Source organism: Megalobrama amblycephala, linkage group LG7 (genome assembly GCF_018812025.1).
Source record: "Megalobrama amblycephala isolate DHTTF-2021 linkage group LG7, ASM1881202v1, whole genome shotgun sequence".
Lineage (NCBI taxonomy): Eukaryota > Metazoa > Chordata > Actinopteri > Cypriniformes > Xenocyprididae > Megalobrama > Megalobrama amblycephala.
Genome location: NC_063050.1, coordinates 5469163 through 5488677, shown reverse-complemented (window position 1 = coordinate 5488677; position 19515 = coordinate 5469163). Strand labels below are relative to the sequence as shown.

At 35.2% G+C, this 19515-nt stretch overlaps 2 protein-coding genes across 2 annotated transcripts; both read left to right on the top strand.

Annotated features, from left to right (window-relative positions):
• The first annotated feature begins 11283 nt into the window (after positions 1–11283).
• Positions 11284–13056, top strand: LOC125271169 (microfibril-associated glycoprotein 4-like). The gene is made up of 6 exons (XM_048195170.1): positions 11284–11561; positions 11665–11729; positions 11816–12010; positions 12091–12187; positions 12317–12484; positions 12571–13056. Exons 2-6 carry the CDS (start codon positions 11724–11726, stop codon positions 12822–12824), a joined length of 720 nt encoding a protein of 239 aa, XP_048051127.1. The 5' UTR covers positions 11284–11561; positions 11665–11723; the 3' UTR covers positions 12825–13056.
• A 2913-nt stretch (positions 13057–15969) lies between these two features.
• LOC125271151 (microfibril-associated glycoprotein 4-like) lies at positions 15970–17663 on the top strand. The gene is made up of 5 exons (XM_048195147.1): positions 15970–16353; positions 16457–16521; positions 16608–16820; positions 16901–16997; positions 17080–17663. Exons 2-5 carry the CDS (start codon positions 16516–16518, stop codon positions 17508–17510), a joined length of 747 nt encoding a protein of 248 aa, XP_048051104.1. The 5' UTR covers positions 15970–16353; positions 16457–16515; the 3' UTR covers positions 17511–17663.
• Positions 17664–19515: the final 1852 nt, after the last annotated feature.

Genomic DNA, 19515 nt, shown 5'->3' with positions numbered 1-19515 from the left:
TTGGAAATGTTATGAAAACGTTATTTTTGAATATTTTCAAATTATCCGGTTTTTTTATGTATTAAGAACGTTTTTTCTTGGTTTATGTGAATGTTAGAGGAACATTCCATTCTATAATTTTGAAAATGTTATGAAAACGTTATTTTGTAATATTTTCGGAACATTCAAATGATCCGTTTTTTTATGTATTAAGAACGTTTTTTCTTGGTTTATGTGAATGTTAGAGGGACATTCCATTTTATCATTTTGGAAATGTTATGAAAACGTTATTTTTGAATATTTTCAAATTATCCGGTTTTTTTATGTATTAAGAACGTTTTTTCTTGGTTTATGTGAACGTTAGAGGTACATTCCATTTTATCATTTTGGAAATGTTATGAAAACGTTATTTTTGAATATTTTCTTAACGTTCAAATTATCCGTTTTTTTATGTACGTTTTTTCTTGGTTTATGTGAACGTTAGAGGGACATTCCATTTTATCATTTTGGAAATGTTATGAAAACGTTATTTTTGAATATTTTCAAATTATCCGTTTTTTTTTATGTATTAAGAACGTTTTTTTTTTCTATGTGAACGTTAGAGGAACATTCCATTCTATAATTTTGAAAATGTTATGAAAACGTTACTTTTGAATATTTTCGGAACATTCAAATGATCCGTTTTTTTATGTATTAAGAACGTTTTTTCTTGGTTTATGTGAACGTTAGAGGAACATTCCATTTTATCATTTTGGAAATGTTATGAAAACGTTATTTTTGAATATTTTCAAATTATCCGTTTTTTTTATGTATTAAGAACGTTTTTTTTTTCTATGTGAACGTTAGAGGAACATTCCATTCTATAATTTTGAAAATGTCATGAAAACGTTACTTTTGAATATTTTCGGAACATTCAAATGATCCGTTTTTTATGTATTAAGAACGTTTTTTCTTGGTTTATGTGAACTTTAGAGGAACATTCCATTCTATAATTTTGGAAATGTTATGAAAACGTTATTTTTGAATATTTTCTGAACGTTCAAATTATCCGTTTTTTTATGTATTAAGAACGTTTTTTTTTTCTATGTGAACGTTAGAGAAACATTCTATTCTATCATTTTGGAAATGTTATGAAAACGTTATTTTTGAATATTTTCTGAACGTTCAAAACACCCTGCCCCGCTACAAATGTTCCCAGAACATCCTCACTGGTGTTAAGGATGTTGTCTAGTAACATTCCCAGAACATTCAGAAATGGTCACGATGTGGAGTTCTTCTAAGGCAGGGATGGACAACTCCGGTCCTGGAGGGCCGGTGTCCAGCAGAGTTTAGCTCCAACCCTAATCAAACACACCTGAACCAGCTAATCAAGGTCTTTAGGATTAGTACACAGCAAAAACTGCAGTGTTAAATTAACTCTCCTGGGAGTACATGTGAGACCATACTCAAGAGTGTTAAAGTGTTAAAATAAGAGTGTTAAAAGAACACTGAAAAGTGTTAAAGTTAATAAGATAATTAAGTGATTAATTGAGTAATGATTGACCATTATTGAAGACACCTGATGATAACAAGCAGAATCACCAAAGGAGAAAATCACAATTTTTAAGCCACCATCGTGGAGATGAGGGTTTGCTTTAGTTGGGCTCTTGTCCCTTGACTTTTTAAAATAATATTTAGTTTGGGCTGTTTTAACTGAGTTATGACATCCAGACAAACAAATGGCAAAAATGATCAGGTGGTGTTGGTTATGTTTTCACATAATCATTATTTGACCTAAATCACTGAACTCATTTAGAGCCCAATCTCTGAGTTAGATTGACATTATTGATTACAGCAGCACTGTGATTCTACAGCAGATCAGCTTTATCAATATAATCTGAAGGATTTCACAAACAGTTCTGAGCAAAAAAAAAAAGAATCTTTCTCTTAGGCACACACAGACATCAAGAATCAGCCTGTGAATCTCAATGACGGTGACAAGCAACATATTCTGATCAACAGATCAACTCTGAACATTAGAAAAAAAGCTACTGTGAATCTCAACAATGGTGAGAATAATAAAGCATGTTGCAGTGTATTCTGGGTGCCACCAATCAAAATTCATCCATGGCTCCCATCATGCATTGCTGAATGAATAAATTATGAGCTGAATAAATTATGAGCTGAATTGTCTTAGTAATTTCCTTTATTCTCATATTTTATTTTGTTCCGTTTATGCGACTTTTTAGTAGCTTTTTTTCTAATGTTCAGAGTTGATCTGTTGATCAGAATATGTTGCTTGTCACCGTCATTGAGATTCACAGGCTGATTCTTGATGTCTGTGTGTGCCTAAAAGAAAGATTCTTTTTTTTTTTGCTCAGAACTGTTTGTGAAATCCTTCAGATTATATTGATAAAGCTGATCTGCTGTAGAATCACAGTTCTGCTGTAATCAATAATGTCAATCTAACTCAGAGATTGGGCTCTAAATGAGTTCAGATATTCAGACCAAATAATGATTATGTGAAAACATAACCAACACCACCGGATCATTTTTTCCATTTGTTTGTCTGGATGTCATAACTCAGTTAAAACAGCCCAAACTAAATATTATTTTAAAAAGTCAAGGGACAAGAGCCCAACTAAAGCAAACCCTCATCTCCACGATGGTGGCTTAAAAATTGTGATTTTCTCCTTTGGTGATTCTTCTTGTTATCATCAGATGTCTTCAATAATGGTCAATCATTACTCAATTAATCACTTAATTATCTTATTAACTTTAACACTTTTCAGTGTTCTTTTAACACTCTTATTTTAACACTTTAACACTCTTGAGTATGGTCTCACATGTACTCCCAGGAGAGTTAATTTAACACTGCAGTTTTTGCTGTGTATTAATCCTAAAGACCTTGATTAGCTGGTTCAGGTGTGTTTGATTAGGGTTGGAGCTAAACTCTGCTGGACACCGGCCCTCCAGGACCGGAGTTGTCCATCCCTGCACTAACAGATCTCTCTAGATATCTGCATCTTCACTTATTACAAACCACTCTGACTTTATTTCTTTCATACAATTCTTTCAACACATGGTGTTGATGTTTTATCACTTTATAAATGTCACCGTTACGGAGGTAAGCGCTTGCTTTAGTTGGGCTCCTGACCCTTAACAATTGGACTTTTTTTTTCTGCAATTGTTGTAACTGTGTTACTAAAGCATTTGTTGCAAAAGAAATTGTGAGAAAGAAAATCTGATCAAATGGATTTGGCTGCTCATTGTTGATGATTTCCTTATCATACTGTGACCTAATTCACTGATCTCTGAACATTGTTTTTCTTTCATGTTGTTGTAGTCCTATGATAATGTATAAAAATTGATATTTTGAAAGTTTTTATCATTAGGCGGAAATCATTCAGACAGCATCGGGTAGATTCACACAGACATCAAGATTCTGCATATGATCCTCAACAATGGTGACAAAATTTTCAGATAAACAGATTAACTCTGAACATCACAAAACAAGATAATAAAGTCACAAAAAATATTTTTGTTTAACTAACCATTAATAAGAATATTTTCAATGCAGGCAGATCAAAGCACTGTTGAATATCAAATGTCAAGTCAAATGTCAAGTGTCCCCAACTAAGCAAGCCAAAGGCGACAGCGGCAAGGAACCCAAACTCCATCAGGTGACATCAGGTGGCAAACAGATGTTAAAATGGAGAAAAAAAAAAACCTTGGGAGAAACCAGGCTTAGTCGGGGGCCAGTTCTCCTCTGGCGAACAGTGCTTTGTTACGATTCAGGTTGCTATCATAAGTCTGATAGGATCGCAACAATCAAAGTATTTATTTCAGTTCCATCCAGTTGAGGATCGTATTCATCACGCCGGTATGGACGGTCTGTTGATGATGTCTTCACAATGGATGATCTAGTCGACTCGATCTCTGCTGATACTTCAGGGCTGCGTTGTGGTCGTGTCAAGGCGCAGGTCCTTGGTCTCAGCTGGATACAGCCCGGATCCGGTTGACTACGGTAAACCTCGGGATAAACAGAAAGACTAATATTAGCATAGATGCCATTCTTCTTCTGATGTAACGAGTACATCTGGTGTTATAGGAAGTGTACCCGGTTCCGGCTGACATAATTTATGCAGCCTAATAATCCTTTAAAATGTAATAATTTAGGCAATTCATTTACAATCACTGTTAGCAGTTTAACTGAAGGTAGAAGCAATGAGCTCCTGAAAAATGAATTACATATTAACAATAATTAGGATATAGAAATTGAGCAATGTTGATCCAGATGATTGCGTCTTCTGAAGTCCTCGCAGGAGTTGGCGCCGTCTCTTCACAGGTGTTGGTCATCTGAGGTCTTCTTAAGAGGCTGGATCCAAACTGAAGCTGATCCTCTCTAGTCACCCCCGTCCCGAGGTAAAACAGAAAAGCAAATGGAGAATAATTAGCGTAGCTGCTGTTCATAACATTAAGCAAAGATAGTCATGTGCAATTGATCTGATATGAGATGCATTATGTGAATGCTTGGCTAAAGCGATGCGTCTTTAATCTAGATTTAAACTGGGTGAGCGAGTCTGAGCCCCGAACATTATCAGGAAGGCTATTCCAGAGTTTCGGAGCCAAATGTGCAAACGCTCTCCCTCCTTTAGTGGACTTAGCTATCCTAGGTACAACTAGGACTGTAAGCACTGGTATGACAGGACAGGATATCATTTGAAATTATATGTATTGTGAAAAGCGCTATACAAATAAATGTGAATTGAATTGAATTGAATTGAACTTCCCTCTTGAATGGTCTTGGTCTCGGTCTTGGAGGGTCTGGTCTTGACTACACCTCTGGTTAACCTTCCTGACACATTCACTGTGTTAAAATCATTGACTCAATGAATGTGTCAGAATGAACACAAGCGTTGTCCCTAAACCCATTGATGTGTAAGAATTTAACACACTTTGAGTCCGTTTTAACACATCCTTTCTAAGAGTGTAGTAACGTTCCTAGAACATTCAGAGACGGTCGCGATGTGGAGTTCTTTTAAGGTTTGGGTAACGTTATTTGGTGGACCTTAAGGGAACATTCAGGACGTTCTGGGAATGTTTAGGGCACTATTACTATAGGACGGTCTGTTAAAGGTGCCCTAGAAATAAAAATTTAATTTATCTAGGCATAGTTGAATAACAAGAGTTCAGTACATGGAAATGACATACAGTGAGTCTCAAACTCCATTGTTTCCTCCTTCTTATATAAATCTCATTTGTTTAAAAGACCTCCGAAGAACAGGCGAATCTCAACATAACACCGACTGTTACATAACAGTCGGGATCATTAATATGCACGCCCCCAATATTTGCATATGCCAGCTCATGTTCAAGGCATTACACAAGGGCAGCCAGTATTAACGTCTGGATCTGTGCACAGCTGAATCATCAGACTAGGTAAGCAAGCAAGAACAATAGCGAAAAATGGCAGATGGAGCAATAATAACTGACATGATTCATGATATCATTAGTGATATTTGTAAATTGTCTTTCTAATTGTTTCGTTAGCATGTTGCTAATGTACTGGTTAAAGTTGCCATCATTTCTTCCTGTATTCACAGAGACAAGACTGTCGTTATTTTCATTTTTTAAACACTTGCAGTCTGTATCAGAGATGTTCACGAGTCTTTTATCTGGAGTCCGAGTCAAGTCTGAAGCCTTTATCACTGGAGTCTGAGTCAAGTCTGGAGTCTTTTGTCACGAGTCTGAGTCGAGTCTCGAGTCATTAAAAATAAATAAATAAATAAATAAATTCTCATAATCAAATCCTAGTTTATCCTAGTTGTATTATATAGAAAAATTATATGATCTTTCTATAATCTGTTTTATTTGAAATTAAGGTCCTATGATGTAAGGGATAATGTACATCCAGTTTTTTGCTTTATAATCCATTACAATGTACAAAACAGTCGTCCTGGCAACACAAGTAGTCATTTTCAATACAGTCGCTAAACGGACACAAGAGGGCGCCAGTGAGTCACGGTTTGTTATACACTAGTTTGTTATACAGCTTCATTGTTATTGACGACAGTCATTATCAGAAAATATCAAACTTCGGAATGTTTAAGAATGTCAATATAAAACACATGCTGATTGTGATACGTTAAAATATGAGCTTTAAGTAATAAATGGATTAACATCTCTTTCTATCTTTCTCTCTTATGGACACACATTAAGAAATAGAAAAGCTGCAAATAATACGAAGATTGATAAAAACGTAGTGCTAGGTTTAAAATCTAGATTTTTTTTGTTCATATTTTAACAGGCTGGTAATTCAAATGAGCCATGCAGCTACACCACAGTATAATAGCTAGCTGTATGAGTTAATGTGACTAACCTTTGTGGATGCGATGTCTCATAAAATTTGATGATGTTGTTCCGGTGTCTTTAATTGTTTTCCCACATTCTGTGCGTCTAGCTGATCTGACGTGATAATAAACCCAAACGAAATAACATATGGCACGGTGGCTCCCGTCATGTTGCATGGGACTCTTATTATGACATTTCAGAGTTAACGCGCACAGACATACGTAATCAAAGTGTATGACAAGAGTCCGATCTACCACGACACGCAAGGAAATGTATGTGACGCAGATATTATAAAACCATTTAAACACAACACAAATTCTTTATTTATTATATCAGTAGTTATGGGTAAAAGACTTGAGTCGTTTTTAAAATATTTAGAGTCTTTTGTGCCGAGTCAAGTCTGAAGTCATTTCAGGTCGAGTCCGAGTCCGAGTCTGAAGTCTGTTAAAATGTGACTCGAGTGCCCATCTCTGGTCTGTATAATTCATAAACACAACTTCATTCTTTATAAATCTCACCAACAGTGTGTAATGTTAGCTTTAGCCACGGAGCACTATCAAACTCATTCAGAATCAAATGTAAACATCCAAATAAATACTATACTTACGCAATTAGACATGCTGCATGACGAACATTTTGTAAAGAACAATTTTGAGGGTTATATTAGCTGTGTGAACTTTGTTTATGTTGTTTAAGGCAAGCACGAGCTCCGTGGGCGGACTTGGGTAAAGTTGGTTTTATATTCGCACATTCGGACTTCTGATAAATTCAGACTTTCCAATAAATGTGCAATAAATTAATGTTTGCGAATTTTAAGCAGCGACATGATATTGACAACCAACGATTGTCAACTTACAACATTTTTCACAGTCGATCAAAATAGGCAAGTATTGTTTTAATGGCATATTTACTTGTGAATGTCCACTGAATGTCCAATGTAGTGTGATTAACAAGACTATTGAATACGGATGTCCGAATGTGCGAATATAAAACCAACTTTACCCAAGTCGTGGGCGGGGAGCGTGAGCATTTACAGTATTTCACAATTGCTAAAACACATTTCTTGAAACCATCACTCATTTTCTCAAAACATTAAACACAAATCCAATCTTCAAACTAATTTCACTCTGACTCTAATGGCAAAATCAAACAAAGCTTTCAGATCATACACACATTAAGCAAAATATAAACACTACAGATCATTCATTAGACACTACATTAAAAAATGGAAAACACAACATCCAGAACATGAGGTCACAGAAAAAAAAGTATATTGTAACACAGTAAACACATTTTGCCATTACATAAAATGTATAGAAATCACAAGTAATGTGAATTTAAAGTATACTGTATGTACTGCAAGTACAGTATTATATTCAATATTATATAGTATTGAATGTCTGTATATACAGTACTTACATACTGCAAACATACAGCAGTCTAAATGCAAATGACTAAAAGGTCAAAGAAAACTCTAAATGAAAAGCATGATACAGTAAACACACACACACACACACACACACACACACACACAAAACAAAAAACAAAGAGTCAGTGAGAGATTCATTCTGCTTCAGCATCACGTCTTCATGTTGGGTCCGGCCTAAATCAAGTCAAGTCACCTTTATTTCAGTTGTTATTTATACTACACAGATACTAGTCTAGTCTAGTATAGTATAGTATAGTATAGTATAGTATAGTATAGTATAGTCTAGTATAGTATAGAATAGAATAGTCTAGTCTAGTCTAGTATAGTATAGTATAGTATAGCATAGTCTAGTCTAGTCTAGTATAGTATAGTCTAGTATAGTATAGTCTAGTATAGTATAGTATAGTCTAGTATAGTCTAGTATAGTATAGTCTAGTATAGTATAGTATAGTATAGTATAGTATAGCATAGCATAGTCTAGTATAGTATAGTATAGTATAGTATAGTATAGCATAGCCTAGTCTAGTCTAGTATAGTATAGTCTAGTATAGTCTAGTATAGTATAGTATAGTATAGCATAGCATAGTCTAGTCTAGTCTAGTCTAGTCTAGTCTAGTATAGTATAGTATAGCATAGTCTAGTCTAGTCTAGTCTAGTATAGTCTAGTATAGTATAGTATAGTATAGTATAGTATAGCATAGCATAGTCTAGTCTAGTCTAGTCTAGTATAGTATAGTATAGTATATAGTATAGTCTAGTCTAGTCTAGTCTAGTCTAGTATAGTCTAGTATAGTATAGTATAGTATATAGTATAGTCTAGTCTAGTCTAGTATAGTCTAGTCTAGTCTAGTATATATATATTATATATATATATATAATGTATATGTATGTATATGTATATATGTATACTACAAATATTTTACAACACACTTATGTATGTACTGTCTGTAGTAAGTGTAACACTGAACCAAATAAAGACCAAAGTCATTATGATGAATGGAGAAGTGTTTTACATAGAGCACATCAGTGTTCAACTGGTTCTTATAAATGTCTATTCATATGAAGGTTTGTGTGTGTCATTTGAAAACAAAATAGTATAGTATAGTCTAGTATAGTATAGTCTAGTATAGTCTAGTCTAGTCTAGTCTAGTATAGTATAGTATAGTCTAGTATAGTATAGTATAGTATAGTCTAGTATAGTATAGTATAGTATAGTCTAGTATAGTATAGTCTAGTATAGTATAGTATAGTATAGTATAGTCTAGTATAGTATAGTATAGTATAGCATAGTCTAGTCTAGTATAGTATAGTATAGTATAGTATAGTATAGTATAGTATAGTATAGCATAGTCTAGTCTAGTCTAGTATAGTATAGTATAGTCTAGTATAGTATAGTCTAGTATAGTATAGTCTAGTATAGTATAGTCTAGTATAGTATAGTATAGTATAGTATAGCATAGCATAGCATAGTCTAGTATAGTATAGTATAGTATAGTATAGTATAGTATAGTATAGCATAGTCTAGTCTAGTCTAGTCTAGTCTAGTATAGTCTAGTATAGTATAGTATAGTATAGTATAGTATAGTATAGCATAGCATAGTCTAGTCTAGTCTAGTCTAGTATAGTATAGTATAGTATAGTATAGCATAGTCTAGTCTAGTCTAGTATAGTCTAGTATAGTATAGTATAGTATAGCATAGCATAGTCTAGTCTAGTCTAGTATAGTCTAGTATAGTATAGTATAGTATATAGTATAGTCTAGTCTAGTCTAGTCTAGTATAGTCTAGTATAGTATAGTATAGTATATAGTATAGTCTAGTCTAGTCTAGTATAGTCTAGTCTAGTCTAGTATATATATATTATATATATATATATAATGTATATGTATGTATATGTATATATGTATACTACAAATATTTTACAACACACTTATGTATGTACTGTCTGTAGTAAGTGTAACACTGAACCAAATAAAGACCAAAGTCATTATGATGAATGGAGAAGTGTTTTACATAGAGCACATCAGTGTTCAACTGGTTCTTATAAATGTCTATTCATATGAAGGTTTGTGTGTGTCATTTGAAAACAAAATACCATTTTGAGAAGAAAGAACATTGTTTTGAATGTAAAGTTTCATTTTGCAGGAGAATTGAGGGGTTTTGCCCATTGTGTGTGTGTTTTTTGATTTGTGTGTAGAGTTCTGAGAGTATGAGGCATGCTTTCAGAAAATGTGTGTAAACAATCAAGAAAAACTGTAACAGTGATGTCATCATCTAGGCTAGCTTAGTTCAGTTCTCATCCTATAATGTCAGTACTGTCAGATCAGTAATATTGTTGAATATTATTGAATATTGTTGAGGACATTTTCCACATCACAGGCAATGTCGTCTCTTGCCAGGCAAAGGGAAAAACCTGTGCCGGATCCAGCCTTGACAGCCTTGTCTCCACACCCCTTGCTCTTTCTCCTCATCATCCTCTTACACATACTCTTCCTCCTCTACTTTTCAGATTGTTTCCATCTATTGTTGGTATCATCATTCAGCACCTGTGTCACCTGTACACTCTGAACTGACCTATATTTTATACAGTTGATTTGATCACATCATTAGAAATAAGTGTGAATAATTTTGAGTCATTGTGTTTAAAGGATGACGACTGTGTTGTAGTTGTGTTTAACTTTTGCCACATGTATTTACCATTTTGCAACACAGTGCAGAATGTGTTTTAGTGAGTAAGAATGTGTTTAGAGTTTTGCAAAAAGAGTGGATGAGATTTGCAAACAGTGTCTTAACTACCTGAACTTGTTTAAGGTTTTGTCTACAAAGTGACTGATTCGACAAATGGGTTTAGGCCACTGAGCACTGGGTTCAGAGAATGGGGTTTAGTGTTTTAGCAGTTAAAGGGGCCGCAGCCTAAATCGGCTCATATTTAATGATGCTCCAAAATAGGCAGTTAAAAAAATTTATAAAAAAAAATCTATGGGGTATTTTGAGCTGAAACTTCACAGACACATTCAGGGTACACCTTAGACTTATATTACATCTTGTAAAAAGACGTTCTACGGCACCTTTAAATTCCCAAATGTCCTCTTTGTAACATTCTCACACGACCATAAAATAACCAAAATAGAACGTCCCCCTAAACTCATATCAGGAACGTTATTAAATGACCAACAGAGGAGCGTGTGGGAACGTTCTGTTAATATTCCAAATATCCTCTTTTTAATGTTCTATTTTGACCATAAAATAACCAAAGTGGAACGTCCCCCTAAAGTCATCTAAGGAACCTTAAACTGCAGCACTTTCATTATCAAAAGAGGATGTTTTAGGAACGTCCCGAATGGAAATCGGAATTTTTGTCCCCTTTAGAGCACTTTTAGGGAACGTTGCGCAAGGTCCTGAGAACGTCGCCTTCTACATGTGTTATGACCAATTCATATTTCAAAATCTTGGAATGCAAGAAGAGTGACTGAAATGACAGATGTTCTTACTGATAAAAAGGTTGGTTGAAGATGCGAATGACTCAACGATTTCATAGACATCTCTATGATGAATGAACCCAAATTAAATTATCATTCTGTCATCATGTCAGAGGTGTGTTGATGCTGTACTTTCCTGCTGCTTCTCCTCTATCCTGCCAAAATAAAAGCAAAAAGCGATTTAATAAATAACAAAAGCAGCAGGCAGCATGTTAACATTTAGTTTGTGGCAAGAATGAAGGGTTTTGCAATATAAGTTTCTACAGTAACACAGAGGAGGAGCCTGAAAATCTGACAGATATATAGAGATTGTGTTAGACTGAACCACACAAGGCACAGACGGTGAGTTACTGTTTTATTCTTCATTATTTACCTCACAGAATATTAAGACATTTCTACGACAGAAAAACAAACATCTGATGACTTTTGGTTTGCTTTCTTCAAGATTTAAAAAGAAAACATTGATAAATCTCTGCAGTGATCAGCTGAGAAAATATTGAGAAGATGGCGGTGAGTTCAATCACATTTACTGTTTTTACTTTTATTATAATTGATCATCATAAACGAGGATCTTGATCAGTCGTGTCTCTCTCTAGATGACGGTGTTTGTCGCGGCTCTGCTCTCTGTTTTCACGGGGTTTGTTGTGTCGGTTCCTGATGGATTCAAGCCGGTCGACTGTTCTGACCTTTATAAAGCAGGACAAACAGTCAGTGGGATTTACTCCATCTATCCAGCAGGTGACGTTCCTGTCTGGGTTTACTGTGACATGATCGGAGGAGGAGGATGGACGGTATGAATGTGACTGTAGATCATTAAACACATATCAGAACATACATTATGAATCATATCTTCTATATAAACCCATCACAGGTGTTTCAGAGGAGAATGGACGGCAGTATTAATTTCTATCAGCCGTGGAAAGAGTACAAGAGAGGATTCGGGTCCACTGAAGGAGAATACTGGCTGGGTAAGATCTCACACTGTGTCCGTTTTGGTTTGTCAGTTTTAAACTTTGGCATTTGGTGTCAAGAAAAGGTTTTGATAGAAGTGTTCATGTGTTTGGATGAACATGTTCTTCATGTGTGTGTGTGAACAGGGCTGGAGAACATGTACCAGCTGACACGTAACAGGAAGTACATGCTGAGAGTGGATCTGGAGGACTTTGAAGGAAGGAAAGTTTTTGCTCTGTACTCGTCCTTCTCTGTGGGTCCTGAAACTGACGGGTATAAACTGCATGTTTCAGGGTTCACTGATGGAGGAGCAGGTAGGACACTTTCATTCATATTAAAATCACACTCAGTTGAGTAAATGTGCACCTGATGTCCTCAATGATGCTCTTCTTCTCTGCAGGTGACTCTTTGACCTACCACAATGGACAGAAGTTCTCCACCTTTGACAAGGATCAAGACACCTGGCCTAAGAACTGTGCCAAAGAGTATCTCGGGGCATTTTGGCACACAGGCTGTCACTATGCACACCCCAATGGTGTGTATTTATGGGGAAAAAATCCCAACCATTACGGAGCTGGTGTTGGTTGGTACTCCTGGAAGAATAATGTCGACAGTATGAAATTCATCAGCATGAAGATCAGACGTGTGTCTTAGACCTTTGAAGAAACATTACAAAACAAATCAAAACAAAACAAAAAAAATGTTACAAAAGAAAACAAAACTAAACAATTTAAGTTTAGTTTCCTTTCCTCTGTTAACTGTGTAACTTAGTAAATCATGTCAGAATATATATCACTGATGTTTTGTGTACTCATCAATCATCAATCACTTCTCAATCATCAATCACTTCTTTAAATTTTAAATTGAACTGAATCAACAATAAACTCCAGCAATGAAAGTCATTATATCTCAATGTAGTTTTGATTATTGCCACGTGAAATAAGTCATAATTTTAGTTCTTGAAACTGAGTAATTAAATTACTTCATTCTCTTTTAAAATAAAATTTAACAAAAATATTAAGTATATTTTAAAAATATAATTTGTTACACAGCAAAATCTCCAAAGTTAAATCAACTCTGCACAGAGTACATGTGGTCCATCTCTAAATAGTGTTAAAATTAAACTAAAGCAAAGTAAAGTCAATGAGATAATTAAGCGATTAATCAAGTAATGATTGTGCATTAGTGATGAACACCTGCTGTTAACAAGCAGAATCACTGAAGAAAAGAGAAACACAAGAACTACAACTGACTTCAGTCACAGCCTTTTTAATTGCTTAATTATCTCATTAACTTTAACTCTGCTTCATGTTACTTAGAGAGGGACCATAATTATGTACTCTGAGCAGAGTTGATTTAACTCTGGAGATTTTACTGTGTAGTCAAATACTTGTTTCCTTTAAAAATTTAAATGATAAAAATGTAATCAATAGATTTTAGACAAATCAAACTGTTGGATTTTTAGGAGTTTATTTTGGTATGTTGCACAGATATTTTTAGAGTGTACTGCTAACCACGTAACTTACCACCAATTTGTATTTCAACATTGTGCGGTGCAATGACAGATGCTCTTACCGATAAAAGGTCAGATGGAGAATTGCATCATATCAGATCCTGCTGCAAAGGGTTAGTTCACACAAAAATTGTCATCAAAAAACTGGGAGTCTATTTAAATAAGTTAGACTGGTGTGATCACATGAATTACTTGTATAAAAGGCTCAGAGTCATATCCACTTGAGTTTTGGTGTATGTCGGGTTTAGTTAAGGACTTTGTATGATACACTGCAGTTGCATCTGTAATTTTGTATGCTGTGGTATGTTGGGGTGGGGGATTTCTGAGAGGAACAAGGCGCTATCTGAAAATTGAGATTGTAAGGATCTGTCCAGCTAACAGAATTTTGTTATAACGTTCTCTAAATATTCAGTGTTGGTTCTGGGAACATTAAAATGTTAGTAGAATGTTATTTAAAGGTTAGTGTTATGTTCCTGAAACATTCTTTCAATCATTCAAACACCTGCTGTGAACAAACACTGAAAGAAAGAGAAATAAGAACACAAACTACAACTTTCTTCAGCCACAGCCTTAGATGAACTGAAGATAAAAGACATTAAATCTCTGAAGATCTGATTAAACAACTCCACAAACAGCATTACCAGCTTCACTTATTACTAACCAGACTGACTTTATTTCTGTCACACGTCTACAGAAGTTCTTACTGAGAATTAACAGAAGTTTAGATGTTTAGTTTGAGGTCACCATCATGGAGATCAGTGTTTGCTTTAGTTGAGCTCTTGACCCCTGACTGTTATAAAGTTTCTTCTTTATCAGCAATCACATGTTTTCAGAAAACATTTCTGCAATGATAAAGGAGATTAACATGTCTGTTTTAATAACAAACAAATGACAGCATTAAAGTGGTTTAATAAACTGCTTTATTGTCATTTTCTTTAGGTATTGAAGTGCTATGTGAAAAGGAAATTATCAACTCAAAAATGTGATAGAAATGGTTTTTTTTTTAACACTGAACTGATTTATATTGGATTGTTTGAAGCTATTTTTTTTTTAAATAACACACTTAGACATCAGCACTCATCATACAAACCTCAAGAATGGTGACAGTAAAAAATTTCAGCTGCATAATTTATTCATGTCACAATGGATGCTGCGAGCCATGAATGTGTTTTGTATGCTGCATGAAGCATGTCACCATTGTTGTGTTTCATATGCCGAATGTTGATGTCTGTGAGTGTATAAATGACACAAAACAATGTTTTAAACAAGAAGTTGACAAAGACAGTGTTGCAAATTATGTTTTTCACATTGGTTGAGTTTGATACTGGAATTTTGTTTAATCAGCAATTACAGGAGAAAAAAAACAGTTTATTACACCACTTTAGTGCAGTTGTTTGTTTGTTATTAAAACAGACATGTTGATCTCCTTTATCAATGCAGAAATGTTTTCTGAAAACACCTGCAATTGCTGATAAAAAAGTAACTCAACAAAAGTCAAGAGTTCAACTAAAGCAAACACTGATCTCCATGATGGTGACCTCAAACCAAACTAAACCTCTGTTAATTCTCAGTAAGAGCTTCTGTAGACGTGTGACAGAAATAAAGTCAGTCTGGTTAGTAATAAGTGAAGCTGGTAATGCTGTTTGTGGAGTTGTTGAATCAGATCTTCAGAGATTTAATGTCTTTTATCTTCAGTTCATCTAAGGCTGTGGCTGAAGAAAGTTGTAGTTTGTGTTCTTATTTCTCTTTCTTTCAGTGTTTGTTCACAGCAGGTGTTTGAATGATTAAAGAATGTTTCAGGAACATCATACTAACCTTTAAATAACATTCTACTAACATTAAGGAAATTGGACATTTTCATGTTCTTGGAATGTTACAAATCAACGTTCCTACAATGTTTAATTTTAGATCAAAATTAAGTTGAAAGAACGTTTGAGGAACGTTATACCTTATAAAAACATTCCTATAACGTCAAGAAAACTGGACGTTTGTAATGTTCCCAGAACCAACACTGAATATTTAGAGAATGTTCTTATAACAAAATTTTGTTAGCTGGGTGTCTTCCCTCATGAAGTATAAATCTCACCCTCTCCATGACACAGACTATGTGTAGCTTATTTACCAACAGACTTGTTAACCCTCGTTGCTCAAAAGAGCGATATAGAAGGTCTTTTCTTCCATCTGCCGTGAGAATGTTTAATCAAATGTGATCATGATTTGTGTACTTTTTGTCTGAGATGTTGTGTTTGGTGAAGTTTACACTGTATTTTCTGGATATATCTTATAGTATCTAACGTATCACCAGTTAGTATGTCAACACTGTGACTGAAATGACAGATGTTCTTACTGATAAAAAGGTTGGTTGAAGATGCGAGTGACTCAACGATTTCACAGACATTTCTATGATGAATGAACCCAAATTAAATTATCATTCTGTCATCATGTCAGAGGTGAGTTGATGCTGTACTTTCCTGCTGCTTCTCCTCTATCCTGCCAAAATAAAAGCAAAACATGATTTAATAAATAACAAAAGCAGCAGGCAGCATGTTAACATTCAGTTTGTGGCAAGAATCAAGGGTTTTGCAATATAAGTTTCTACAGTAACACAGAGGAGGAGCCTGAGAATCTGACAGATATATAGAGATTGTGTCAGACTGAACAACACAAACGGTGAGTTACTGTTTTATTCTTCATTATTTACCTCACAGAATATTAAGACATTTCTACAACAGAAAAACAAACATCTGATGACTTTTGGTTTGCTTTCTTCAAGATTTAAAAAGAAAACATTGATAAATCTCTGCAGTGATCAGCTGAGAAAATATTGAGAAGATGGCGGTGAGTTCAATCACATTTACTGTTTTTACTTTTATTATAATTGATCATCATAAACGAGGATCTTGATCAGTCGTGTCTCTCTCTAGATTATGGTGTTTGTCGCGGCTCTGCTCTCTGTTTTCACGGGGTTTGTTGTGTCGGTTCCTGATGGATTCAAGCCGGTCGACTGTTCTGACCTTTATAAAGCAGGACAAACAGTCAGTGGGATTTACTCCATCTATCCAGCAGGTGACGTTCCTGTCTGGGTTTACTGTGACATGATCTCAGGTGGGAAAGATGAAGATAAAGGAGGACGGACGGTACGAATGTGACTTTAGATCATTAAACGCACATCAGAACATACATTATGAATCATATCTTCTATATAAACCCATCACAGGTGTTTCAGAGGAGAATGGACGGCCTTATTAATTTCTATCGGCCGTGGAAAGAGTACAAGAGAGGATTCGGGACCACTGAAGGAGAATACTGGCTGGGTAAGATCTCACAGTGTGTGTCCATTTGTGTGGATGATCATGTGTTTGGTTGAACATGTTCTTCATGTGTGTGTGTGAACAGGGCTGGAGAACATGTACCAGCTGACACATAACAGGAAGTACATGCTGAGAGTGGATCTGGAGGACTTTGAAGGAAGGAAAGTTTTTGCTCAGTACTCGTCCTTCTCTGTGGCTCCTGAAACTGAGGGGTATAAACTGCATGTTTCAGGATTCACTGATGGAGGAGCAGGTAGGACACTTTCATACTTTCACACTTTTCAGAAGTTCACCACCTTTGACAAAGACTACAACTACTATGGGAGTACCTGTCCCAAACTGCAACTTGGGGGATTTTGGTACACAGTAGGATGTCACCATACAAACCCCAACGGTGTGTATTTGTGGGGAGAAGACAACACACGTCATGCCATTGGTGTTGTTTGGAAAACCTGGAAAATCAATTCTTCTGTCAGTTTGAAATTCTTTGTAATGAAGATCAAACGTGTGTCTTAGAAGCATAAGTGTTTTCAGGAGCAAATTATCTGCTATTGTTTCCAAAATATAACAAATGTAAAGCTTCAAGGTTTTACTTTCCTCGCTGTAAGTAAATCAATGTATATCTTTGGTTTTGTTCTTTTGATTTACTTTAACATAAATAAATCAAATAAACTCCAGCATTGATATGTCTATATGCATTACATCAAATGTATTTGGGTAACAGGGATGAACACTGATCTAAAATTCAACATTGTAGGAACGTTGATTTGTAACATTCCAAGAACATGAAAATGTTCAGTTTCCTTAATGTTAGAAGAATGTTATTTAAAGGTTAGTATGATGTTCCTGAAACATTGTTTCAATCATTCAAACACCTGCTGTGAACAAACACTGAAAGAAAGAGAAATAAGAACACAAACTACAACTTTCTTCAGCCACAGCCTTAGATGAACTGAAGATAAAAGATATTAAAGGGCATATTGCAGGTTAGAGCTTTAGTGATTCAATGTATAGAAAAATAATGTATGAAATAGATTTTCTTGAAAAAACACGCATAAATACTCTACATAGGCTTCTGGAGTCGTTTTTTGTGAGAAAATTTTACTTCCGCATCTGAAAAATGCCAAATCGGACATGACGTCACTGAAGGGAGCGCGATCAATATAAACTAAAACAATGGATCACAATCACAGTTCGGATGCTGAGGAAATTATAAATGCTTATTTATACTCGTATAACTAATCACAGCCATACAATTAGCCTGCTATGTGGTCAAGAGAGCAGGGACAGGCCAGAATTAGACAGAATAACGGTCAAAAGAGACAAATTGAGCTGTTGTGTGAGGAGAAGCAGTGGAGAACAGGACAGAGACCGGTGTTAGCTTAGCTAACGATATGTGCTCAGATCACAATATTGTACAGATTATTATCATGAATCAGGCAATAGCGAAGCTATTGGTCATCTAGGAGTAGGCCTAACTGATTACTAATAACAGAAACGAATAAACTTTGATCAAGCGTATGTCACACGCGTTAATATCCGTCCACACTAACGTTACGTGATATAGCCGTTTCTCATCACGACTGATTTGGTAGTTAGCAAATGTAATAATCAAACACAAAACTTAAAATGTGCACCGTAAGTCTTCATCGAGCTGCATCTCTGACGGATCCGTGATCATGTCTCCCGCCGGCAGCCAAACATATAGTGTTAACTTACTGTATGTATTTCATGTTATCCTTTATTCATTAATTCTGTGTTATGAGTTTATTCCGTGCCCATTCACTGATTGTGTGAGGATGTATGACGCCGTGATTATAGTTGTGTGAACTTGAATGTATATATAAGTTTACATACATGGCATGAATGAAATTGGAGTATTTACATTACCAGCACATAATTCAAAACTGTTTTGTGTGAGTGTGAGACTGTATGCATGTGTACATAATTTGTATTCATCAGTGTTGAAATTGATTCAAGTAAAAACGGTGAAGAAGCATCGTGTGTGTAAGTTTATTCATTTAATATAATTATTTACAGAAGTATTACAATGTTGAACTCCATCATATCGCCAGGATGATAATCCTCCAGTCTAAAATGAACACGTTTTTCGACGCAGATGCAGAAGTGAAGTCCCGTCTCTTCACCTGCACAAAACACACCCCGGCACAGAAGATAGCAGCGCCCTTTTTCTTGTTAGTAAACCTCTGGACTCGATGTCCTGACAGGCTGAAGTTTGTGCAGTCTCCACAAACACAATAATTTACCATTACGATGATAAATAGAATACAAAAACTACCGAAAACACACTGATTCACGGCCACTGTTGCTAAATACCAATATATTCTGCACTGAATCAACACAGAGCTCTGCGAACATCTCCCTGTAGTGACGTAAAATGATGCGACACTGAAAAAAAAGCGGTTTTTACAGAGACCGTCACTTTATCTACTAAATTAATGTCCTTATGTCCTGCAAAACATTTTTAAACCCTGCAGTACCTTTTTATATGGTATTTTTG

Bases quoted from the DNA above. Each gene is read 5' to 3' on its own strand.
- LOC125271169 (XM_048195170.1), top strand. The intron at 12,011-12,090 runs GTATGAATGTGA...AACCCATCACAG, and splicing joins TCGGAGGAGGAGGATGGACG to GTGTTTCAGAGGAGAATGGA. The intron at 12,188-12,316 runs GTAAGATCTCAC...GTGTGTGAACAG, and splicing joins TGAAGGAGAATACTGGCTGG to GGCTGGAGAACATGTACCAG.
- LOC125271151 (XM_048195147.1), top strand. The intron at 16,821-16,900 runs GTACGAATGTGA...AACCCATCACAG, and splicing joins AAGATAAAGGAGGACGGACG to GTGTTTCAGAGGAGAATGGA. The intron at 16,998-17,079 runs GTAAGATCTCAC...GTGTGTGAACAG, and splicing joins TGAAGGAGAATACTGGCTGG to GGCTGGAGAACATGTACCAG.